The following is a 26730-nucleotide window of genomic DNA, read 5'->3' on the forward strand; positions in this document are numbered from 1 at the left end:
GCGGGCCGAGACCTCTGTTTCGGCCCCGCCAGCCAAGCGGGCTTCTCCCCCGGCTCCGTTGTCGGTCTCCTCCTTCTCGGCTCCGGTCCCCTGTGTGCTTTTCACGGGTCCTGAGGAGGAGGAGACCCGATCTCCGTCGAGGCTATCGAGGAGGCACTCCAGGCCTACCTCGGTAGCCTCTTCGAGATCTACCCATAGCCTTTCTGATGCTGATCTGGACCGGATGATGAGAAGGTTCATCCAGGCCCAGATGCAGATGGGAGTGCTCTTGCCTCCCCTCGGGAGCTCAACACCCTTTTAAGCCTATTGCTCCTTCTCCGACCCGCTATCCGGGTTCGGAGCAGCTGGAGCCGAGCAGCCGGGCGGGGAAGGTCGGAGCCGATAGTACTTGGTACCGGACCCGACCCTGCCCTCGAGTGCGTCGGACCCGATCTCGGAGCCTGGATCCGAGCCGGATCCGGGGATCAGTGCTCCTTCGGCGCCGTCTGTGTCGGAGCGCACTGTCCCGGATCCGAGTGCTTGGCGCGGCTCCGATCCACTCTTCGGATCCGAGGGAGCCGATTGTCGGATCCTTTGGTCGAGGTCGGCTCCCCTTCGGCTTTGATGTAGTGGAGAGGGCTCTGTTGAGGGTCTCCGGACCCCCGGCACTTGCTTCGGCTCCGTCCCGCGCTCCCTCTGCACTGGGCCAGGCTTCCACCATCCGGCCCCTGGGACAGCCCGTTTCTGTGCCCCAAGTTGCTCCTATGGAGCAAATTGCTGCTGCGAGGACTCCTCTGACAGCCCCCAGAGGAGGCCCTCGCAAGCATACGCAAAGGAGGCACATTGACTCCCCCGAGTCTCTCACAGAAGACACGGACTTGGAGGAAGGGGAAGGCTCCCCACGGTCACCCCCCGAGGATGTCTCCTTTGGAGACATCATGGAAATGCTCCGTATTAGGGGGGGGTGGTCTGCCCCCAAGTCTTCCTCGGACGAGTCCGTGTTCTTGGAGGCATTTGAAACGGGCCCGTCTACCTCTTGGGTGTCCCCCCCTGGTGGACCTTATTACCACCAGGGCGTGGAAGGAACCGGACACCGTGGAGCCAATTCCCAAAAGACCGGATAGGATCCTTAGTCCGCCCTCCGACAGGACCCATTGGAGTAAGGGGCCTCCTGTAGATGCCATGTTGATGGCGGCGGCCACAAAGAGGGAACTGGCTCAGGAGAGTCCCTCAGTCCACCCACCGAGCAAGGAGTCTCGGATGATGGACCGCTTGGGGAAGCGGATGTTCAGTTCGGCGACCTTCTCGGTAAGGCGCTGAACTATTTGGCACATGTTATTCGGATGCAGCGAGATCTTATTAAGGAATACGCTGCATCCCCCCCTGAGTCCATTTCGGAGGAGGACAGAGTTCTGCACTCCACCAAAATGGCCACTCTTAGGTCAGTTACAAATACTTCTATGCGGCTACTCTCCCATGCAACGGAGGCGCCGCTAGAGCTGCGGGACAGGACTGGTCACTAGGCGTCAGGCCTGGCTCCGTCCTGCGATTTTTCTGAGCCCTTCAAGGCGCGTTTGCGAACGCCTTTGATGGTTCTGCTCTGTTTGGCAAGACCGTTGAGGCGTTGACCCAGAGCGAGAAGGACGGAAGACGCTGTCTGCCGTCGGAATCCGCTTCTCTGCACCCCAGAGGCCCTATTCTAGGAACCAAAAGGGTCAGAAGAAGATGTGGTTCGAAGTCGCAGCAGTCCCAGCCTGCTCCGGACAACCAGTCCTTCCGTGGCAGAGGAGGACAAGGAGGACGCCGCCCTAGAGGCAGAGGGGCTCCCAGAAACTTCGGGTCCAGGGAACCTTTCTCTGAACGGCCCGCGCAGCAACCCTGAGGGTTGCCCGACTGCTCTACTCTGGAGGCAGTCGGGGGACGTTCGGGGCACCTAGCGGCATGGGAGTCCATAACATCGGACCGCTGGGTTCTCCAAATCATATCCAGGGGATATCGCATTCCTTTCCTTCACCTTCCAAAGTTGAAGTCCCTCCCAGACGTCCCACCCGGTCAACGGGAGGCCGCTTTGGCAGAAATTGGCCATCTGCTAAAGAAAAGAGCCATCCAGCCCGTTCCCCAGACCAGATCGGATCAGGGTTCTACTCCAGATTCTTTTTAGTGCCAAAAGACGGGGAACTAAGACCAATCCTAGACCTCTCTCTCTTGAATCTGGCAGTCCCCAAAGAAAAATTCGAATGGTCACTCTGCAATCTATTCTCCCCCTTCTGGGAGAAAATCACTGGATGTGCTCGATAGATCTCAAGGACGCGTACTACCACATCCTGATGGACAGGCGCTCAGGAGGTTTCTCCGCTTCGGCTGGGAGCCAGTCACTACCAGTTCGAGTCCTTCCCTTTGGTCTCACCACAGCCCCCAGGGTGTTTACCAAAGTACTAGCAGTGGTAGCGGCCCACCTGAGGCTTCAGGGGGTGCAGGTCTTTCCCTACCTGGATGACTGGCTCCTTACCGCCCCAACAAGGCATCTACTTCTCTTGGCGAGACTCCTTTCTCCATCTTGCTCCATTTCTGGGCATCACAATAAATACAAAACAGTCCAACCTGGCCCACACAGCTCTTAGATTTCATAGGGGCCAGACTAGACACAAGGAGTTTACGAGCCTTCCTCACTGCGGACAGAGTTCTAAATCTGCAGCTCCAGGTGCGGGCCATTCTCCATTCAAGTTCTGTTCCAGCGGAGTTGGTCCTGAGGGCTCTAGGGTCCATGGCTTCGGCTATAGCACTTCTTCCTCTTGCCAGGCTCAATATGCGCATTCTACAGTGGACGCTCTTAGTACAGTGGTCTTACCTTGCTCTCCCCATGCATCATCCCATAGCGATCAGCAAGGCTTGCAAGCGGTCCCTCTTGTGGTGGCTCCACTCCCGGATCTCCACGAGGGTCGCCCATTTTGTGCTTCTCCCCCTCTCGCCACGGTGACCACGGACGCCTCCCGCCTCGGGTGGGGGGGGCACTTTGCGGGCCGGACAGTCCAAGGCACGTGGAACGATTCAGAGACCTTACTGCATATCAATGTTCTAGAGATGAGAGCAGTGCTCTTAGCGTTGCTAGCACTTCAGGACTTTCTTCCCTTGGGAACAATTGCGATTCAATCGGACAATATGTCTGTTGTCTGGTACATCAACAAGCAAGGGGAACAAGGTCTTACCCTCTTTGTCGAGAGGCCACGAGAGTTTGGGAATGGGCAAACTCCACCAATCGCTTTCACATAGCAACGCACATTCCGGTCGGTCCAACATCCTAGCGGACAAGCTCAGTCGCACCATTCTGACCCCTTACGAGTGGTCTCTCAATTGTCAAGTAGCGGAACGCATATTCGCACGGTGGGGAACCCCTTCATGCGATCTTTTGCTTCTCCCTCAAACACCAAGTGCGACAGTTTTTCGCTCTAATACCTCCTCCCGGAGGTACCCCAAGAGACGCTCTGGTGCATGCTTGGCCACCCGGTCTTCTGTATGCCTATCCACCCTTGCCTCTGATGCTGCAAGTTCTTCAGAAAGCCTCTCGGGTGGGTTGCAGAATGATTCTCATTGCTCCATTCTGGCCTCGACAGATCTGGTTCCCCTTCCTAAGGTCTCACTCGGTGAATCCTCCTTGGATTCTAGATCCCATCCCGGATCTGATATCCCATCCATCCTGCATTCCTCCTCCGAACCTGGACAACCTGAAGCTGACCGCTTGGCTGCTCCAGTTCCACTCTTGATAAGGACTCGGTATTTCTTCACGGTAAAGGCTATTTTGGTGGCGGCTCATAAACCATCCACTAGAAAGGTTTACGAAGCAAATGGAAACGTTTCTCTGTGTGGCGGAGCGGCAAGGCCTAAATCCTTCACGGTTCCTCTCCCTGTAGTGCTTGATTTTCTAACCTCTCTCTTTAATGATGGTGCCAGCAGTTCCACAGTCAAAGTTCAACTGGCGGCAATTTCTCACTATCACATTGGTCAAGATTCTAATCCTCTTATATCAGCCAAATTGTGTAAAACATTTCTTAAAGGTACTTTTCTTCTCAGGCCCCCTATAAAACAAGCAGTTCCTCCTTGGGACCTTTCTTTGGTCCTACAGGCCTTGACCGCTCCCCTTCGAGCCAGCTGCTACGGTGGATCTCAAATTCTTGTCCTACAAGACAGCCTTTTGGTAGCCATTACATCAGCCAAGAGAGTTTCTGAACTTCAAGCTTTATCAGCTAAACCTCCTTACTTGGTATTTCATCCGGACCGTGTCTCCCTCAGGACCAACCCGTCCTTCCTTCCTAAAATCGCTTCTGAAGCAAACATCAATCAATCCATTAACCTCCCTGTTTTCTTCCCTAAATATGAAAACAAAGGTGAATATAAGCTACACTCACTAGATGTTCACAGGCAACTTAGATTTTATCTCAACAGGACAGCTGGTCATAGGCAATCCGACCAGCTGTTTATTTCCTTTGCAAAATTCAATTTGGGCAAGCCAATTTCTAAAGTTTCTCTGTCCCGCTGGATTTCACAGTGCATTTTATTGGCTTATCAAGCGTCAGGAAGGCCGCACCGGGGTGTTCATGCCCATTCAACCCGGTCAGTATCTACCTCGGCAGCCTTCAAGGCTAGGATTCCTCTAGATGATATTTGTGCAGCAGCCACCTGGGCTTCATCTCATACATTTATTTCCCACTATAAGTTGGATCTTGCATCTAGGGTAGAGCATCCTTTGGCTCATGTGCTCCGGAATATCCTTCCATGATGGCCGCCCAAGATTCAGGTAGCTGGGGACTCTGTCCCACAGGTTGCAGACAAATGAATATCCTACTTCAGATTTAGAAGTTATGTACTCACCATAACGTTCCATCTGAGTAGGTGTATTCATTTGTCTGCAACCATCCCGCCCTCCTATCCCCCTGGCCTTTCAGTTTCCTGCATATTCCTTGTTACCCTTTTTAGGGTATTGTTGCTTTGGCAAACTCGATCTGAGGTCATGAGGGTAGAGCAGGGCATTATGGGTGAGGGGAGGAGCTGAGAGCTTGGATCCATAGCTGGAAAACCATGCCGGTTCGGATCCGATATCGGATCCATAACCCACAGGTTGCAGACAAATGAATACACCTACTCAGATGGAACGTTATGGTGAGTACATAACTTCTAATTTTTCTGTTCTTGAGGGCTTAATTTGTCCATGAAGGCAATTTATTAGCTAGAACATCTCTGAAACCTTGATTCATATCTCCATCTATCTGAATGGTTACTTTGCTAGACTGCATGTGAGAAAAATTCAGAGGTACCTTTTCTGGTCTCATTGACAGAGGAGGTACATTAGAGAGCAACTGACCTAGAACAGCAGTCTCTTTTTTCCTTCCTCCTGTTACAAACCAGAAGTTATCCACAGATGCCTTGTGTTATGCCTGGGATACACATTTTCAGGAGCCTGCAGTGAAGGGAGTTTGGTCTCAATCCCACAGGAAAAAGCACCTAAATATAAATTTGATGTCAACGATCTCTTGCTGTTATGTCCTTCCCACACAGTTATCAATTTGTGGTCTCTACAGTTGGATTAACAGTGATACATATGGGGAAGGGCATTCTTACCAGCTTTGCAAGTTGATTATGATAGTATGAAAATCCAAACACCTGAACCATACTTCTACAAGCAGTTTAACTCCCAGGCTAACAAAACTCTGAAGACACTCTTAGCAGGAAAATATTTTCTCACATGTGGACTGTGGTCAGAGAAGTATTCCTGACCATGGGGAAGCAATGGAGCTATTCAGAGATATCCTTTCTTAGATTATTTTGCAGTATTCCGAACTGTTGGTTTATCTAATCAAGTAACCTAGATATATGACAGGGGTACCAAAGGCAAAAACTTCCATAGAGCTATATGGCTGACCTGTGACCCACGTCTTTGAGCACAAGGGTACATAAGCAGACACGTGACAGTAAATCCTCAGACTGTTACTGCCAATCTGAACACAGATCTTGCACCAGTTGGTTTGGTTCTGCTCGTGGTTGGTGGTATCGTTGGCCTTCACTGGTTCTGAAAAGTGCCCTTTTGGGGAACTTTCCTTTAAATTTCTTGATTGTATTGCTGTTTGTTGTTCTGTTAAATATCAGTCAGGAGGGGAAAGTGTGATTGCAGAAGGTAGAATACTTACAAGGATCTCCACTCAAAGTCATTACTTTCTCTTCCAATGAAGTCATTACTGCCATCTTATATATTTAATTGCTATGTAACCAAAGAAGAATTCCAGTCTCTAACATGAAATGTACATGTAATTATAACTGTTTTTACTTTACTCTGTATCTGTAACTTAACTATGCAATGCGGAACTTTTCTCCCCGGGCCTCCACTGAAAACGGGCTCCCTGAGCCCAGTGGACATCCCCAGTCATCAAACTGGAAATAAATAAATAAAGGGCCTTTTCTGTCTAGGTCCAGTGCATGACTACAAAAATGATGCGGTCTATCAGTCCTTTGTTCCAAAGACCCACAAATGAGAATTTTGTCTCTTAATTCATACTTGGTAATTCAACGTCATATGATTCTCACCCAAGCAAAGTTGACAGACCACTATACCCCTTATGTCCCACCCATTCAGAAGAAAACATTGTGGCCTAGTCTTGATATCATGACTGCTCAGTCAGACTTGGATGTACCCACTGAGGTCTCGGAGCAGGTGGTACATCCAGTACTTGCTCAGACTCCTGCTACTGCAACCCTATCAGAGGCCATATGGCATTTGAGGTTCGCAAATTTGAAACAGCTGAAGCTACTGATAATGAGAAGGGGGCACCCCACATGATCATTTCAGAAGGACCCAAGGGCATACCACAGATTTGCATTAGAGAAGACATTCCTGGATCAGTCATGGAAGTTTGTCAGAGGGCCAGAGCCTCCGGGTTTATTCAAAGCAGCCATTGCCTCTAGAAAAATGAAATTAAAACTAAAAATGGTCCTTTCCCCCAGAAGTAAAAAGAAAAAGAAGGATGAATTTTTCACATGGCCTATTTAAGGCTGTAATGGCACTCAGGCCTAAAGAAAGAAGTACTGTGGTTATTGTCACAGATGAAGCTAAACCTGGGTTTTCCCTTTAAACCACAGTTCCCAAAACAGGAGCTGCACACAGATGGGATCGGATGAGGCATAAATCAAAAAACACTGAGGTAACCCAATAGTTTGGAGTACTAAAACAGTGATTAGTTAGAAATCTACTGTCTAAAGGAGGTGAGGGCACTAATTGAAGCCCTGCAGATTTTCTACCTTTTAGAAACCTGGACCATAAACAGTGTTCACAGACAACAAATTGGTAATATGGTACATAAACGAGCAGGGGGACACCAGATCTTACCAAATATGCTGACTGACCCTCTTAACATGGGAACAGACCAGAAAGGCAACCTCTCCCTCCAGCTGATTTTCCTTCCCTCACATGACAGTGTCCTGGCAGAGTATCTAAGCAGATCAAGGAAAGATCCCCTTGAGTGGGTGATAAAACAGGGATTTCTTTTCAGAGGTAGTCCACAAATGGGAAGCTATTCAAATGGATCTTTTTGCCTCCATCGACAACAAACAACTGCTCTTTTGCACCAGGACTTACTGTCCTCAAGCTTGGAAAACAGACGTAATGTCCTTCCTTTGAAGAGGAAGGTTCTTCTATGCATTCCCCCAATTCCTCTTCTTCCCAAGGTCTTACTAAAGATCCAAAGAGAATACCCAAAGTTCTTACTGGTGATATCCTTTTGGCCTAGTTAGAACTGGTTCCCCTTCTCTTTTACCTAGCCAGAGGCCATCACAAAATGCTTCCCTCCACAGTGGACTTGCTTACACAGCAGAAGGGCACACTACTTCATACCAACCTGCCATCCCTCAGCCTGACATTATGGATGGTGGGATTCTTATTCCTTTTAAACATGAATTTCCTGAGGACATGTTTAAGGTTCTCCAGGAGTAAGAAAACCTACTGTCAGAAAATCTTACATAGCAAAATGGAAAAGATTTATTATATATTGTTGGCATAAATATCGGGACGCATTTCAGGCTAATGCCCCAGTGGTAGTCTCTTATTTGTGGGAGCTCTTGCAGACTGGCCTGACATACTCCTTTTTTTAAGGCACACATCTCAGCCATATCCACGTGCCTATCTCTGGACCCACTTCTAACGGCAGTTCTTAAAAGCTGTACTCCACCTGAAACCTATAAAAGCTAATCCTCCTACTTGGGATCTCATTCCCCCTCGTTTTGAACCAGTAGTATCTACATCTCTGAAATGTTGTAATCCTGAAAACTATTCTTCTGGTAGTTCTCACTTTTGCCATGTAAGTCTCCAAACTTACAGGCCCTTGTGGCAATCCCTCCCTTCTTTCCTTATTTTCCTTATTTTTCATGGGAATATTGTATATTTAAGAGCTAATCCTTCCTTCATGCCTAAAATGATGGATGAACTGTCCCTCAATCAGGCCAAAAATCTTTCAACTTTCTTCTCTACTTCACAAAATCAGGGAGAGAGAATTTCCTGGCTATGCTAAGATGGCTAGGACTAAGGATATTCACAGATCTGACCAATTGTTTGTTTCCAAGATTCCAAGTTAGGAACCCCAGTTTCAAAGCAAACTATTGCTAACTGGATTTCTAAATTAGTTTCTTTTTGCTGCACTGTGCATTTTTTTTTTGCCGACGTCATCACGAGCAGAGGCATGCGCGATGACGTTAGCTTCATGATCAGTCTGCCAGCCTGTTCGGAATTCGGCTGAGTCTGTGTGTTTTGTGTGTTTATAACTTGCACGCGTTATGCAGCTCTGCAATCCATTTCCCGTTTCCAAATCATAAAGAAAGAGAGAGAGCATAGAGGGGGAGAAACAAACCTCCTGGGCCAACAACAAAGTAAGACGGGCACTGTTTTTCATTTATTTATTTATTTTTAATACAAGTAGGCAGAGGCAGCTAAACTTATTGATATAGTATAAAAGAGACAGACAGGATAGAAAGCAAGCGAGTGCAACCCTTTCCTGTGTGTCTTAAGCAGCAGAGCTCAGCACAGCAGTAGCAGGCTAGCAGCAGACAGTCTCATCGGACTTGCTTGTCTCAGACCAGAGCTATGCAGCGGCCGGCGGGCAGTCATGAAAAAATATTTTTCTTCCATTTCCTCTGGCTCCTCCTCCAACAGCAGGTAAAATAAAAGAAGTAAACAAAATAGATTGATGATGACACTATAACTATTCCCATCCTTTTTTATAACTGTGAACGTTTTTACATTCTGTCTTGTATTCTCTTTGCACTCGTAGTAAACCTATACTCCTCTATCCCTCTTGCAACCTCCCAACAATGTCTGCCCATACAAAATCCACTGGATGGCATTTGGCGCCATTTTTACTGTCCTTCCACTGCTGTCTACTCTTAGCTCTTGCATCTTCTGGTGACGAGTGGCCAAACCTAGGGACTATTCATGATAAGCATGCAAATGGTACATGAGCTGCTTCTTACCCTATCTTTACTTAAGGTTTGTACTTCTTTGCTGCTGATAATTGTGAACAGATATGCTTAGGATATTAACTGTTATTTGCTCTTAATGGTCTATTTCTATATAGTGCACCTAAGGTTTCTAAATAACTATCATGCAATATGGGGCTAGGGATTCTGTCCTAATTGTAAATCATATATACTTGGGATAAGCCAACCAACAGAAGTTAAACTGAGTCTTGTACTAAACTGTTTTTTAATCACGAAGTACAGCTGTATTTAGACAGTGTGAAGAATGGGGCTGTAGTCGTGGAATAGTGAATAATTTCCATATATAGCTCAATGTGATTGCTTTGAAGCAGCAATAATTCGATTTATCTGAAATTAAAGTATGGCTTTGCTTAGTAAGTGTGAATGCAAGTGAAGACTTGTCATTAATGCTTAATTCTTACAGTTCACTGTGAGTGCGTAGTAGCAGCAGTTTGTTTTTCAATGTAATGTTAATGTTTGGGTAATATCCGATTGGTACACTAACAAATGTGGTTAAACAGATGAACTCAGTACTCTTAAGCTACGGTGTTATGTGATTGCTTAGAAGAAACAATATTTAAAGTTGAGGCTGGACATTATGTGGCTCCCCAACTGTAACAGTATGTGTAGCATATGTTAAATCTGGCTGATCTGTGACTACTATGAACTACCACATAGGGAGCAATCTACTTAACACCAAATGCGTGATAAGAGACCTTGGGACCCAGGTGGACAGTAATCTCTCCTTTGATAGTCACATCGCCACAGTAGTCAGGAAGTCCTTCTACATGGCGCACCTCATCATAAAAGGGTTCTCATCCAGGAAAAAAGAGGTCATTGTTCCCCTTTACTCGTCACTCATTAGACCCATTATAGAGTACAACGCCCCTTTTGGAATGTACCTCACAAGACATCTGCAGCAGCTGGAAAGGCCACAGAAGTACCTCGCAAAGAGGATTACTGACCTCAAACAAATGCCTTACCTTGACAGCCTCAAAAAACTCCAGCTTTACTCCATAGCATATCGCCTACTCCGAGGTGATCTCTGCCTAACATATAAAGCTATGTCACACCCAGAGCTGTTGGGCATGCTACACCTAAAGAAATCCCAATCCCTCCAAGCTATACACTCTAGGAACCTAAACCTTGTCAGCACAATAAACAGGACACGCTGGAGGGATAGATTCCTGTCCCAGAGACTTCCTATACTCTGCAACAAGCTACCCATCTTTGTCAAGCAAAGTTCTTCATTAGCACTCTTCAAGAAAAATCTTGATGAGTGGATGGGAAATAGGAAATACACCCCGGGGATCACTTCTGTGTCTCTGCTGGACAGTGGCACAGGAAAATAACTTTCTTGGATGGCGTAAGCTATGGTACCTTGCTAGCTAGGCTTACATAGGCCCTTGGGCCGATAGCCTAGTACCTGCCTATGAACCTATGAATCCTATATTAAAGCTACAGAATTTTGTTCTCTGATTCTTATTACATTTGTACCTTGTATTATTTGTAAGGTTTATTTTCTATCATAATGTCACTGTTAGAGCTTTTGAAACAAGACTTGGAAAAGAAGATGTAAATGTTTTTTTTTACAATGTTAAGCTGCATTTTGCACTAAGTATTGGTATCATTCACCTGTCATTCTCTCACATCTTTCACCACTTAACAAATCTAACTTATTTTCATTCTACCACCTTTTTCTTAGATACCTGTCCTGCTCTTTTACCATCAGAATAAAAGGCAAATGTTACAATACTGGATTTATCTGGAAGACCACCCACAGCTAATCTGTGTCCATTTCCATCAGCCTTCCATTTAAAACACTTGTACATTTTGGACTATTTTAAATAACTGACTGCTATACACTGTAAAATAACTACTTTGCGTTTGAAAGTTGGTATCCCACAATTCAATTGGAGTGGGCGGAGTTGAATAATTATGTATGCAAATGTTGTGTTAATCACTGTACCAATTTGTACCTATTTTTCATGGGCCTTTGTCCAGATTTGTGATGTTTCCAGGGTGAGAGGTATTCCAGGTAGACATTCTTCACTCTGCTAAGGCTCAGCTGCCAGTAGCAAATTGTTTCTGACTACCTGTCAGATTCTAATGTGACAGTGTAGACCCCCCCCCCACAATCCTCAAATGCTGTCAGTGTCACAGCATAGATTATCCCCTTAATTAATTCCTACCAGACATTTGACCTTTAATGAGGTTTTGTGTATTTTGAAATACACTGAAACTAAATACCAGAAAGTTTTACCTTTCTTAAAAACAATTCCATTAATGTGGCTAGTGTTTTGAGTTCCTCAAATATTAAAGTTTCTGGTTTCTGTTCAATTCTGGGATGGCTTATTTGCCTCTTAAGGCAAAAATTCCACCCTAAATTATTAACTTTATTCCAGATGTTTTTTCCTTGTATTATCATTTAGATATTTAGTGCTCAGAAAGCCTTCACCTCCATTCATTAATTTTTCATTTTCACCTGTCTTTCTGTCACAGATCATAAAGGTCTCAGCATTTTTTTCTTTATTCAGATGTTATGCTGCAGAAAGGGCCTTGTCTCAGCCTGAATAAAGTAGGCTGGACAGTAGAAAGTCTATACTTTTAGAACTGATTACCACTCAGAATGTTACATCATGAGACTGTCTTGGTAAGGTCAGCAAAAGGCTATAAACGGCTAAAGTCAAACTATTTTTCCAAGGGGCTAATTGTTGAAGAAATCATTATATGAAAAACAGGGATGAGTTATACTATAGTGCTGCGTAACGGACTGGTAAATACCATCATCTTTTGAAAGTGAATGTTGCTTTTATTTGTTTGATTGCATTAAACATAGTAAGAAATGTTCAATCAACTGTAATTTGCCTTTACTGTGCTGTCTGAAATGATGTTTCAGTCATTTCATGGCAGCACAAAGTTGGAGATTTTGCATCCTGCAGTGGGTGGAGGGGGACGGGGAGTGTGGTTCTGGAAGTTTTACTATGACAGATGGGTACAGTTTGAGATGATAATCAAGAAAAATAAAAGTACAGCTTCTGGTTACAGGCAACTGACAGTGAAGGAAAGGAATAAGGCAATATTCAAAGCATGTGTTTTTTTTTTCGTGAATGTGAAATTCTACACCATCAATTCAAGAATGGTTGTGACAGTATACAATTACTGATGAGTGTGTTTAGTTGTATGAATGTGCCATATTCAAGCTGTAAATCTAAACCTAGTTTCCACATGTTAACTGACCGGACGTTTGTATTAGTAATAAGATGAAGTCACTGGAGAATACAGAAAAAATAATAAATTAATTTGTCATACTCTATGATTTTGGTTTAAATGAAGCATCTGCATTTAGTAGTGTAGATATGACAATGTAAATGATATACTGTAAAGCAGGACAACATCTGTGCTTAAAAAATAATGTCAGAACATGACCAATATCAAAACTGAAATTTGTATATGTTAGTTCTGTATGAAACTACTGAATTGTCAGAGTGGACATCCATCTTTGACAAATGTGTTTGTCTTGCTGAGGCTTTAAAATTAACTGTAAAAATTACTAACAGATTAGTTAGTTTCACATCTTAGGGTAATTCAGAGGAAAAATAAAAAACAGCCAGGTTAGAGAGATTGTGTAAAACGCATGTCTCTGATCGTACTGGTGCTGTTTTGTCTAAATGAGGGAGGCAGCCTGCTTTCATATACCTACTATAAGTCATGTAAATGGAACTTGAAATGCAGAGTGACTCTGTAAAACAAGATCACATCAATACGGCTGACCTGTGATGGTTATTTTGTATCATAACACATTAAAATATAACAAAAAGCACATGGATTGATTCTGATTCATAATTATAGCACATCATATTAGGCTGTTAAAAAATTTTGGGGTTGGCCGCAGTGGTGCAGTGGTTAGCATTGTCACCTCACAGCAAGAGGTGCTGCAGTTTGATTCTTGTCTGGGGTGCCTTCTCTGCGGAGTCTTCATGTCCTCCCTGCAGTCACGTGGGTTTCTTCCAGGTGCCAAGGTTTCCTCCCACATTCCAAAGACATGCGGTAGGTGGATTGGACACTCTGAATTGGCCGTAGGTGAGAATGTATGTGCGAGTGAGTGGTACGAATGAACTACTATGGCAGGGGTAGCCCACCCAGTGGTGTTAACCTTGGGTCAAGATGATTGTCACTGCTGAAGTGACACCACCACCCCATGTGCAGAAATGGGAAGAAGGGGTTGAGGATGGGTGAATGTTTGGTTTTTAAAGGGTATTTTGCATTTTTAGCTCTCCTTTCAGTGGCTGGTACTTTGGATCTAAGTCTTGTAACTGAGAAACTAACTCTATCCCCCTACCACCACTACCACCACTGTAGTGACCTTTGTGACCTAAAATACTTGCATTGGATTATTGTTGCTGTTTGCTACCAGCAGAATAGATTTCTGAGGTTTTTACATGTTGAAACACTTAAAAATTCATCCTCAAGAAACAACTGTACTTTGTATCAGACATTAGATTTCTGAAGAAATAACAAAACAAGAGTAGATTTCTAAAGATATTTATGAAAATTTGTGAAATCAATATTAGGATCTTGGACAGAATTTAAATATTCCCAATAACTGGGCTAGACTGGATAGAACTTGTATTTCATGAGAATGTGTGCTTTTAATTGAAAGCTTTGATGCATATCTATTAACTATTTCAAGTCATGCACTGATAAAAACTAACATAAAAATACAGGGCAATATAATAAAAATGAGGCACTTTCCCATCTATCTGTTAAAAAGAGAGGAACTTAAGGAATGGGTTTTGGAAATTATTCATTAGTTATTCGGGAAGGTATATATTTCTTCAAAAAGAGTACCTAGTGAGTGGGATAAAATGAAAAAGGAGTATAAAAAGAGTAGAAATGTAAGAGAAAGAGAGATATGGTTAAGAAGCAGTAAGAATTATTTAGAGGAGCTACAAAAGTTAAAGTATTGCAGATTAAGTGGAAATCTCCCAGAACAAGAAGGAGTGACTGTGGAGTGCTAAACAGAACATAAGGAAGTATTTGGATAATATGAGTGTAGAAAATTGCTGGTTAAGTTACTTTTTTTGGATAACTCTAGAGCACAAAAGCTTTGACTTAGGCAACTGAAAGTAGAAAGGGGTGTTGCCAGACTTGGGGAGCCTTTGACAAAAAAATGACAAGAAATGCTATATAGATATTTTGGAAATTTTATGAAAATTTGTATATAGCAGAGGAATGTGCAAACCAAGAAAGATCCCAAATGGAAATATTTGTGAAAAACTTAAATTATGCCAAGATTAGAGAGAGATGGTATTTCTGTGAAAGTTTGGAAGCTTAGGAGGGATGAAAGTGATGAAGATCTGAAAGGTTTTGTTTAACAGTATTGGCACAAACATCATGGAAGAAAGCTGTGGTGGCTGTTTTACCTAAAGACAGCAAAGACCCATCAGACCCAGCTTCATGTAGGCCCATTTCAATTTTAAACCATGATTCCAAAGCTGTACAGTCAATGGATTGGACACTCTAACTTGGCCATAAGTGTGAGTGTACATGCAAGAGTGTGGTGTGAAAGAATTACCATGGCAGGGCTAGCCACCAAGCAGTGTAAGCCTTGGCTCTAGATGATTTTCACTGGGGAAGTTACACCCCAACCCTTGTGCAAAAAATGGGAAAAAGGGGGTTGTGGATGGATGGATTATGAAGTGTTATGTCTATTATAGCCAAAAGAATCACAAAGGTGTTACCAAAATTGATAGGTATGGATCCAGGGTAGTTTTATGGAGGGGGCAGCAACCATTTGATAACATTAATAGAACAATGATGATCCCGAGAGAAGCAGAATGTAAGAAAATACTGCTGCTGTTGGTGGGTGTTGATGCAGAGAAAATGTTTGACAGAGTAAGCTGGAATTTCATGAGTAGGACAGTGGAAGCATTTGCATTCCCTGATACAATAATAAGATTAATTACGAGGATAAATGAGGGACCAGGGCAGATATTAATGTGAGGGTTCCTCAGTTGTCTGAATAGAGCAACCAGGCAGGCGTGTCCTCTTTCCCTTTTCCCCTTTGTGGCATATTTAGAGCAATTGGCAAAGAAAATAAGGAACTCGGAAATTCAAGGATATTAGTGGTATGGTAATCAAGAAAAATTGGCTTTACTTGCAGATATTAATATTCTGTACATGATAAAACCAGAAAAGTTCATCTCAGTGTTCTACAATATTCTGAGACAGTTTTAAGTCTTTCAAATATAACATTAATGACTATAAAATAAAGACTATAGCCATAAATTGTGCACCCACCGACTTGATCCAGCAGTACCCATATTTATGGTGACAGGATAAGATGAAGTGTTTAGGTATGGATTAGAAAGGCTTCAGTTATTGCAGTTCAGGGTATGTGGGAAGAGACTAAAAAGATAATACAACAACTGGGAAACTGGAAACTCTTGTTTATGGATATTGAGATGCAAATAGTGAAAATGTTTTTAGTGCCTTTAATCAGGTCTGTTTTTTTTTTAACTAGACAAGTAGTTGTGGACAACTAATAGAGTTGAAGGAATTTATCTGGGAGAGAAAAGGGGCAAGAGTTAAGTGGGGTAAGATGATCTCAGTAGAAGAAGGTTTAAGATTACCTGATTTGAAGAAATATTTTGGAGTTGTGCAGTTAAGGCTCGTATACATAGCACAAGAAGGTGGTTATAATTCAAACTGGAAAGAGATGGTGAAGCAGGGGGAAATTCAAGAAACATGAAGATAATGGGATTTTGGATACACACCCTTAAGGGAAGTAATAACTACCATACTGATTATTATATTCATAACATTGCAGAAAGTAATTTAATAACTAAGCCAACACATGAATGGAGAAAGGAGATTTTACCAATATAGCAGCTGTACATAAAATGGGTAAGGGGGGGCTGACATGTAGTGGAGAAAACTGACAAAGGAACTAAGGTATTGAGAGCAAGTAACTAAAAGGGGAAACATCAAGAAGTTTGGACTGTAGGTTAGAAATTGCCTTCCCTATCCAGGATTGATATCAGTTTATAGGCAAAGAGAAAGGGATAGGGAAGTCCTAAGTGAAAGACCAGCTCTGGTAGAATCTAGAACAATAGCTGCTGTTAAAAAGGAGATCATTAGTAGGGCATATAAAATATTGTGTGATAACTATAATAATCAGTCAGTGGAAGTTAGAAAAGATTCAGAGGAGACACTGGAAAAGCAGTTGACAAAGTAATAATGGGAGGATGTTGTGTGACTCGCAATTATGCAGGAAAGCCTAGAAGGTTTAGGATTTTTGCTTGGAAGTGTTTGCATGCCTATTTTATATCCCAGGCAAACTTCAAAGAATGTTTTCTCAGGTAGACAGCAAATGTTGGAAGTCTGAATGGGAAGAAAGAATAAAATAATCCACCACAGTTTCGCTGCGGTCAGTAAACCAGACTTCTCTCCACTCTTCTAAAAAGGCTGAGTTTATTGTAGTATAAACTGTAAAAAAAAATAAATAAATAATAATAAGGCAATTTTAATATAATAAAAGCAAAACTAAGTTAAGCATTTTCGTCCAATCACACAACAGGACTTCCTCAAAACACCTACTGTTACTTACTTGTATACTCCACTAATCATCAATTAATTAAATAAGAGTAGAATCAATTAGGCTCTGTCCACTTACAAACATTCACAACATGTAACAATTTTTAAAAACAAGCCACTCATTTTAAATGAATGGGCATATTCAGCCCTCTGATTTAAAACTGGTTGTAAAGAAACAAAATCATTTACACTCGAGGGTTTAAAAGCCCAAAGTTTTAATTGCCATTTAAATTATTTTTCCATAAGGTGGGTTTTAAAGTCAGCCCCTCTGGAATTAATATATACCTGGTCCAACATACCAAATTTAAAACCTGAACAACTTGGACTAGCACCTACATTTTTATATAAAGCATTATTTAATTTCCTTTTCGTTATGTCCAGTGTATACTCGTATATCTTTTTCCTTAGGGGTCTGTCTGTTTTGCTCACATAAAATGCTGGGCATTCAGAACACTTAGCAAGATAAACCACTGCTTTAGATGAACAACTACCCTTATGGAAAATTACTTTAGTACCCAACACATTGTCTATAGTCAAACTGTCTCCTTCCAAAATAAAAGAACATTGACTACATGTTCCGCACTTGACTGTACCCCTTCTACCAATTTTAGTAACACCAAAATGTGACCGAAACTCAACATTTTCCTTCAGATTTTGTGCTGTCTTGTACACAAAAGATGGATTGGAACCTAAAATCGAATGGGTTTCAGAATTGCCCCTTATAATATTCCAATTCCTATCAATAATTTTATTATTGATATATAGGTCTAAAAGGTATTGTAACCACACTTTTATGAACTTTAGGTATTCCAAAAATGTTGGCTATAAGGGGTTACTAACTTTCCATGCTCTACAAACTTCAGGTGAAATTCTTTAGTTAAGTAAAAATTCCTTGATGTAGGAATCTGTCCTTTAATAGCTAATTTTGATTTCATGTTTAGTAACTGGGCAATAATTCTCAGTATTATGTAACAATTCAAGCATAATTCTAGAAGAATTATGGGATTCAAACAAGATAATCCCTCCTCCTTTGTCTGGTTTCATAATTCTAATCGATTGGTCACGTCATAATTGAGCAAATAATTCCCTTTCTTCTTTGTTCAAATTGTAGTAACAATTCCTCCTAAATATAGAAACTGCCTGAAGCAAATATGTCTCATTAATAACCAAATTCTCAAAAGCTGATAAAATGGGATGTAATGGGGGTTAAAAGTACTTCTTTTCATAATACTTTGGGGGTTATCAGAACCAGACATTCTTGTTAACGCTGTCTCTGAAATAAACTACGTTACGCTTCCTAATGTACAGCTTAATTTCAGTTAAAGTATCAACCACATCAAAATGCTTAGTAGGCACAAATTTCAACCCTTTAGAAAAAAGTGAAAATGTAGTGTAGTAATAACTTCATTGGTGTAATTAAAAATGTGAAATTAGTTTAACAAATGAAGAGTACCATTGGATTCAATTACCGGGGATACCGGTTTTCTCAAGATTTCTGCCGAGGGTGGTAGTGTGTCTGATGTTCTTCATCTCACATTGCTGCAGTCCTTACACTTGGGTAGTCCGCTGTCCTCGGTCGGCCCGAATATCAAAGTATAAGGCTGACGTCGGTCAAGGCGCATTTGACTGACATCAGGACGTCAGGGTACAAATGCGCATGACCGACGTCATATCCTCAGTCTTTTTTGCCGCATGGTCCGATGCAGAAGCAGCATTGCAAGTGCCGGTTGGCGTTCTGAGATTTTTCGATTTCGAAGTTTCAGACCGAGTTCAAAGTTGGCTAAGTACCCCGTTGGGGAATATTTTAGTTTTTTCTTGCCTCAGTGATTTACCGGATGTCAGAAAAAGTCAATAATTGCATTTCTTGTGGGAAACAGATACCGCATAGAGATTATCATACTTTGTGTATTCCTTGTTTAGGGCCTGAGCACGACGTTGTTGGCTGTCGCTCTTGTGCTAGATTCAATAAACGCACTATAAAGAGAAGGTTGGATTGTGCCAGGTTAGTCTTTGGGAAGCGGTGCAATTATAAAATGCCATCGGATGCTCCGACGCCCGCTTCTTCGAAGAAGCGCAAGGACAAAGCAGTTAAGCCTAGGCTAGAAGAACCGTCTGTACCGGACGCCGGTTCTTTAGAGGTGTCGGTGGAGCCGGTGGCTCCACCGGAGGTTTCTTTGGGTTCCCAGGGAGAGACTTTATTATTGCAAGATGTGGCCTCACAGGAGGCAGCTCAGGCTGAAGGGGCTTCTCAGGTTACTATACTCCCCTCCCTTCCTAGGGTGGCTAGGCCCTCTCCTTCTGTTTACAAGGCTTCTCCCAGAGGCAGGCCAAGTTCAGCTGCAGTTGGTGTCACCCCTAGTTCTTCTGGAACTGTGCCCAAGAAGCATATGCTTAAAATGGCAGAAGATTTGATTTCTTTGATTAGGGGTTCTTTACCCCCTCCTGATAAGAGACCTAGGGTGGAGCCTGAGCCTGGGAGTTTTGAGCAGGCTTCGGATGTTTCAGAGTCTTCGGCTGAAGACTTGCAGGAGTATTCTCCTTATTCTGATTCTGATGTGGATGATTCTACTCCTTCTGCTTCTCCTCCTGAGGATTTTTCTTTTTCAGAAACTCTTCATTCTATGAGGGAGCATTTTAAGTGGGAAGGTCAGGACTTCTCTGATTCCAGGAAAAGGCTTAGAGAATTTTTGTTTCTACCCCAGCATAGGCCTTTGGCTATACCTCCTGTTTTAGATGTGGTGGAAGATGTTTTTGCAGAGGCTTCTCTTAATCCTGATTCTTTGCCTCCTGCTCCTGTTAAACCGGATAGATATTACAGGGTGCCTGAAGCTCATAAGTATCTTTTTAAGAGTCCTAGGGCAGACCCAGAAACTGTTAGTCAGGGGCCTAAAGGTGTTAAGGCTTCTGTTGTCAAGAATCCGGTTCCCTCAGACAAAGAGGCCAAGGCTTTGGATAGATGGGGAAAGAAAGTTTATACTTCTTCCACTCTAGCTATGAGGGCTTTGAATTGCCAGTTTCACATGTTAAAATACCAAAACTATCTCCTTTCTCAATTGAAGTCTAAGGTTGATGCTCTGGCGGAAGGTATTAATTGTAAAGAGTTGCAAGATTTAGTACATGTTTCTGAACAGGTGGGTAAGCATTCTTTGCAATGTGGTTTTGATGCTGTACAGGCCTCGTCTAGGGTGGCTGCCACTGGGTCAGTTCTTCGCAGGCACGCCTGGCTGAGGGATCAGAATTTATCTGACCATGTTAAATCACGGATTTTAGATGCTCCTTTACAATCTGATGTGTTGTTTGGTTCTCCTGTTGAGACAGTCTTAAAGAAAATGGAAGACAAGGCTAAGTCTATGCAGACTGTTAAAGATTTTTTGCAGGTTCAGCCTCCAAAGTTTAGTAGAAATTGGCCTACTAAGGGGTGGATGTATCCTTCCTATGATTCCCAGTCTAGGGGTAGATCTAGACGTGGCAGGGGCAGAGCTCAGGGCTCTTTCAGGCCTAGAACAGGGAGTTCTGCACAGTCTTCAGGTGAGGGCAGGGGTCGGTCCTTTCGTAAACAGACCCAATGACCTACCTTTTCAGCTGCCAGAGCCTTCTCGTCTGGCAGCACCTTTGGGAGGAAGGTTGGCACTTTTCAAAGAAAATTGGAGTTTAATTACCCAAGACAGATGGGTATTGGATATCATACACCACGGTTACCGGTTTTATTTCCATACCTTGCCTCCTTTCAAAGGCATGCCAGACGTTCCTCCTCCACAAAGAATAGAGGCTCACAAGCAAATTTCTCTGTTACTCCAAATAGGGGCCATTCAGCCGGTCCCTATGCCAGAAGTGGGCCTAGGATTTTATTCTCGCCTGTTCCTAGTACCAAAGAAAGGGAACACGTGGAGACCAATTTTGGACTTATCTATCCTCAACACTTATCTGGATATTCCCAAGTTCAAAATGTTGACGTTACAGCAGCTTTTGCCTCTGCTGGGCAAAGATCATTGGATGGTAACTTTAGATCTCAAGGAGGCTTATCTTCATGTTCCTATCAGACTCAGTTGCAGGAAGTATCTGCGTTTTCGAGCTGGGACTTCGCATTATCAGTTCTCTGCATTGCCCTTTGGCTTATCTACTGCGCCCAGAGTGTTCACGAAGGTTCTGGCTCCAGTGATAGCTTTCCTCAGGTTAAAAGGAATACAGATTTATCCATATTTGGACGATTGCCTGATTCTGGCTCAAGAAAGGGACGAGCTTCTTCATCATTTGGGTTATGTGATAGCAGTGCTAAGATGCCTGGGGTATTCTGTGAACGAAATAAAGTCCAGTCTAGTACCCTCTCAAGACATGTGCTTTCTGGGTGTGAGACTGAATACAGCATCCCAGATGGCCTTTTGACCCCGGACAAACAAAAGAATCTTTCCCTTTACTTTCATCAGTTGTCTCATCAGTCCGGGCTGACTGCAAGGACAGTCCTTCAAGCCTTAGGGTTCATGGCATCTTGTATTCTGGTGCTTCCCAATGCCAAACTGCATATGAGGAAGCTACAATGGTATCTCAAAATGTATGGACACAGCACTGCCAGGATTTGGACACTGTCATTCAAATAATACCTTGCATTCAAAAGGAATTTTTGTGGTGGGCTCAGGAATGTCACCTAAACAAGGGACTCTCTGTGACCCGGCCAGAGGCGAGTCAGATTCTAACGACAGATGCCTCAGACAAAGCTTGGGGAGCTCATCTGAATGGAAAGTGGATACAAGACAAGTGGCCTGCCAGACTACAACATCTACATATCAACTTGAAAGAGATGTTAGCAGTCCAGTTTGCATTAATAGCCTTCAAGGATTTACTTCTTCCAGGGCAGGTGTTGATTCTAACAGACAACACAACTGTCATGTGGTACATCAACAAGCAAGGCGGAACACATTCTTATCCTCTATGCAGGCAAGCAATGATTTTGTGGGAGACTGCTCTTAGTTTACAGCTCAATCTTCAGGCAAGGTTTCTGCCGGGAGCACAGAACTCCTTAGCAGATGTGTTGAGCAGACAAATTATGGATCCCCACGAGTGGAAATTGGATCCTCATGTATTTCGGAAATTGACAGTGTCATGGGGAACTCCAGACATAGATCTGTTCGCTTCCCCACTAAACCACCAGCTGCCAAAGTTTTGCACAAAAAGGTTTCATCCCACAGCTTGGAAAGTGGATGCTCTTTCTTTCAATTGGAGCAATCTTCATGTGTATGCCTTTCCGCCTCTGCCTCTCCTCCCAAAGGTACTACTAAAGGCCAGACAAGACAAGCCAAGGATGATTTTGATAGCTCCAGATTGGCCTCGACAGCATTGGTACCCATTACTGAGGAGCCTGGTACGGAAGCCTCCATGGCCTTTGCCTTGATTCCACACCTGTTGTCTCAGGAGGACAGTCATTTGCTCAATGTCAAGCTTCACTCTCTGCACCTAACAGCCTGGCATATTCTGTTTTGAACCATTGTGGGCCTCCACTTCCACAACAAGTTTTGAATGTTATTTTGGAAGCCAGAAGGCCTAGTACAAGGAAAGTGTACGCAGACAAATGGAAGAGATTTTTATTTTGGAGTGCAGCAAAGGATTTTGATGTTTCTGGGCCTAATTTAAGTGTGGCTCTTCAATATCTTACTGAGTTACTGGACAAAGGTTTGTCCTTCTCTTCTATTAAAGTTCATGCTGCAGCAATTTCGGCTCATTATGATTGTGACCCACCATTGTTTTCTCATCCTTTGTTCAAGCAATTTCTTAGAGGGGCAAAGAATATAAGACCCCCACGAAGAGCTCCTACTCCTGCTTGGGATCTCAATTTTGTGTTAGAGAAACTCACTCTACAACCTTTTGAGCCTGCAGCTACTGCTGAATTAAAGTTTTTATCATGGAAGACTGCTTTTTTGTTGGCTATTACCTCTGCAAGAAGGTTTTCTGAGTTGCAGGCCCTTATGGCAGTTGAGCCTTTCTTAATTTTCCATAAGGATAGGGTATCTTTATGTACTAATCCTTCCTTTATGCCTAAAGTGGTTTCTAGTGTGGCTTTAAACCAAACTATTCATTTGCCTACCTTTTATGCAAATCCCCAAAATAAAGGGGAAAAGATTTTGCACACTTTAGATGTACACAGGCAGTTGCGTTATTATTTGGACAGAACTAAAGGGTTCAGGCAGTCTCAGCAGTTATTTGTTTCTTTTGCTTTGAGTTCTCATGGCAAGCCTGTGTCAAAACAAACAATTTCTAAGTGGATTGGGTTTTGCATTGCTTTCTGTTATTCCCATCATGGCAAGGAAGTTCCAGCTGGGATTAGGCCTCATTCCACTAGGGCTACTGCCACTTCAACAGCTTTTTTGAGAGGGGTGGCAACTAAGGATATTTTGGAGGCAGCTACTTGGAGTTCAGTGCATACTTTTTCCAGGCATTATCACCTACCACTTTACTCTAAATCCAGGGCTGGTTTTGCCACTCCTGTTTTGCAGGGCATTTTAGCAGCTCCTGCTTCCTTATAATTTGGCCATCCTCCCTTTCCTCTGCTTTGGGATTCTACCCAAGTGTAAGGACTGCAGCAATGTGAGATGAAGAACATAGTACAGTTTTGTACCTACCATAAATGTAGATGTTCGAAGATCCACATTGCTGCAGTCCAATTTACCCTCCCTCCTTCCCCTCTGTTGTTAGAGGCGGTTGTGTGGGTTGGGTGGTCAATTGGGTGTATATTGTCTATTGTATGTATTGTACATATTTTTAGTGCTAGGATGGTTGGTTGTTGGTTTGCTGTCTTTTGGTTTTTGACCTTTATTCTTAGGGTCTTCTGACATCTGGGGCAAGAAAAGACTGAGGATATGACGTCGGTCATGCGCATTTGTACCCTGACGTCCTGATGTCAGTCAAATGCGCCTTGACCGATGTCGGCCTTATACTTTGATATTCGGGCCGACCGAGGACAGCGGACTACCCAAGTGTAAGGACTGCAGCAATGTGGATCTTCGAACATCTACATTTATGGTAGGTACAAAACTGTACTTTTTCCCTTCTGCCCCCGGGTCGTAGGGTCTGTAATTTCCCTTTTTCCTCCCTTTGGTTGTGCCCAATTCTGAAAAATGCTTGTGTGTAAAACCCCCCTGAAAGGCTTTTTGTTTGTTATTAGTTCCACCTTTGCCATAATCTGTTAGAATTTTTTTCCCTTTTTATAGGATAAGCTTGTTTATTGGTATATTGCTTGAGGTCTCGCTTAAATTTACCACACTTCTTATTAAATGCTTTGGTACTTTTCTTATGAATGATGTTCAACTGCTTGGTGCAGAGCCCTAACCATCGATCAAATAAAAGGTCCCTTTTAATGTTACTGTTCAACTTCTCTACCTTATGAATTAATATTGATAATTTAGAGTCGTTATGCTTAATAATTTTTTCCATAAGCTCAAATCCAAACCTATCAAACATCTCTATTAGTTCAGCATAAATACCAGCATTATACTCAATTCCCATAGGGAACTTACTTATTCTCAAACCTTGCGGTACAATCTTTGCCACTATACATTTATGTAAATAAGTGTTATCAATTTGTAACGGTTTGATTTTGGAAAACTTCCTTTCCAATAAATAAATCATATCCCTCAAAGAACCACAGTTCAGCTGTTCATTATGTTTATCAACAATAAAATGTTTGTCAGTCTCAAAACAGAAAATGTGAAATTGTTCGATCTCGCCGTTTGTTCTTACACACGGGTTCAGAGCTGATCCTCGGCTCCGAGTCGGCCACATCACCAGCTCCGCATCTTCGAGAAAGCTCGAGGCACAGTGCTATCCCATGATCCTCCGGTGCTAACCCTCAGATCTAGTTTGCCGCTAGCAGCAGATTGCATACTGAGAGGCTCGGGCCAGTATTTTCTAAATTTTCGAAGTTTGTAGTTTAAAAATAGTGTTAAAAGTAGTTTTAAAAGTAGTAAATAATAGTGTAGAGCGTGTTAGCTTATAGAGTGTGTTTTCTTAGATAGAATAGCTTTAAATAGTTAGTATTTACCTTAGTTAAGGCCTTGAGTTTTTCTGTCAGGACTGACGGTAGTATTTAGATTATTGTAGTTTTTGCCTTAACTTTTTCCCCTTTTGATACATATATATATATATATATATATATATATATATATATATATATATATATATATATATATATATATATATATACATATTAAGATAGTGTTAATCTTTACATTAGACTTTGTATATTATTATTGTTATTATAGATATATATATGTATATATAGTGTGTTCCTATATATTTAGTGTGCTGTGCTTTTGGTATTTTTTACTAAATATAGAGTTAAAATGTCTGAGAAAGCCAAATCAGGCTTCAAGAGGTGTCAGTGTGGACAAAAGATGTCCATAACTGATAACCATCCGTCCTGCGTCTACTGTCTTGGCCCTCTCCACTTGCAGGAAGACTGCTCCATATGTTATTCCTTCAGTGGGAGGGTCATGCTGGAAAGATGCAGGAAGTTGGTAGAGGGTTGTTAAAACCCGAATTTCAAAAGGCCCTGGACAAGACCGAACAAGTGTCCAAGTCTTCGAAGGGGTCGAAGTCTTCAAGAGTGTCGGAGCCTAAGTCCTCGGCTCCAAGCACCTCTTTTCAGATTCGGACGCCGGCTCCAAAGACCTCGGGGTCGGGCGTTGAGTCCTTGTCTCTGATCGAGACTACCGTGTTGGAGCCAGTATCGGAGTTACCACCACCTTCAATCCTTTGCTCAGTGACGGCTTCGGCCCCTTTGACCCGTTCTTCGAGGCCGCTTTCCGATTCTGACGTCGACCGAGTGGTACAGAAACTAATGGAGAACTCGGCTCTGTCCAAACTGATCGAAGTTTCATCCCAGTTGGTTTTGAAACTCGAGACCCTTCCCACCCCCTCGACCAATCCTCCTCCGAGACCTGTCGAGTCGTTGGAGCCAGGAATCGAAGAGCCGATGAGTGTAGAACCCTCGGTGCCGAAGCCTCCAGCAGTGCTATCGACACCTTTAACCTCGACACCCTCGGAACCAGCCGGGGGGTCTTGGAGCCGATGGTCTTTCCTAGGTTCCATGGGGGACAGTCGAACCGAACTTTTGGTTCCGACTCTTCCCCTCGGGGCCTCGGCTCAGATCAGTTAGGTTCTGTCCTCAGAGTCGGAGCCCGTGGTCCCGGTTTCGGGGAGGCTACCGGCTTCTTCGGAAGCGGTGATGTCCTTGGACCGGGGCACCGGTGCCTTCGACATCATGAGGAAGGTCTTGTCTGAACAGACACATACATCATCGACATCTTCTTCTCCTTCCCCAAAGGGTCCGTGTTCTGCTTCTGTACCTTCGGTCCCTGCTAAGCGTCAAGACCCAATGCCTCAGCAAGCTCCAGAGGGTGCCCCTACTTCCTCAGAGGCATCCCCAGAAGCCCCCTTTGAGGATGTACCGAGGAAGAGATTGTGCAAGAGGAGGCACATTGATTCCCCACAGGAATCTCTAACATCTGATACTGATTTGGATGAAGCAGAAGGGTCCCCACGGTCCCCCTCTGAAGATGTCTCTTTTGCTGACATTTTAGAAATCTTGAAACAGAGGGGAGATTGGCAATCCCTTACCCCTTCTGCAGACAAATCTGTACTGCTGAAGGCATT

The 26730-nt window shown here is 43.3% G+C and overlaps 1 protein-coding gene across 8 annotated transcripts in view; it reads left to right on the top strand.

Annotated features, from left to right (window-relative positions):
- Nucleotides 1-26730, top strand: part of CLIP1 (CAP-Gly domain containing linker protein 1) — a 4646656-nt gene that overhangs the window by 3568580 nt on the left and 1051346 nt on the right. Inside the window, exon 20 of one of the 8 annotated variants that reach the window (XM_044068594.1) lies at nucleotides 11195-11291. The exons of the other annotated variants lie outside the window; for them this stretch is intronic. Within the exon in view, the coding sequence (XP_043924529.1) occupies nucleotides 11195-11276 (82 nt within the window). The 3' untranslated portion in view covers nucleotides 11277-11291. Of the gene's footprint in view, nucleotides 1-11194; nucleotides 11292-26730 lie in introns of those variants that run through there. 8 annotated transcript variants of the gene reach the window in all.

This window comes from Protopterus annectens, chromosome 4.part0, assembly GCF_019279795.1.
Source record: "Protopterus annectens isolate FY-2018-M chromosome 4.part0, PAN1.0, whole genome shotgun sequence".
NCBI classification, from domain to species: Eukaryota; Metazoa; Chordata; order Ceratodontiformes; family Protopteridae; genus Protopterus; species Protopterus annectens.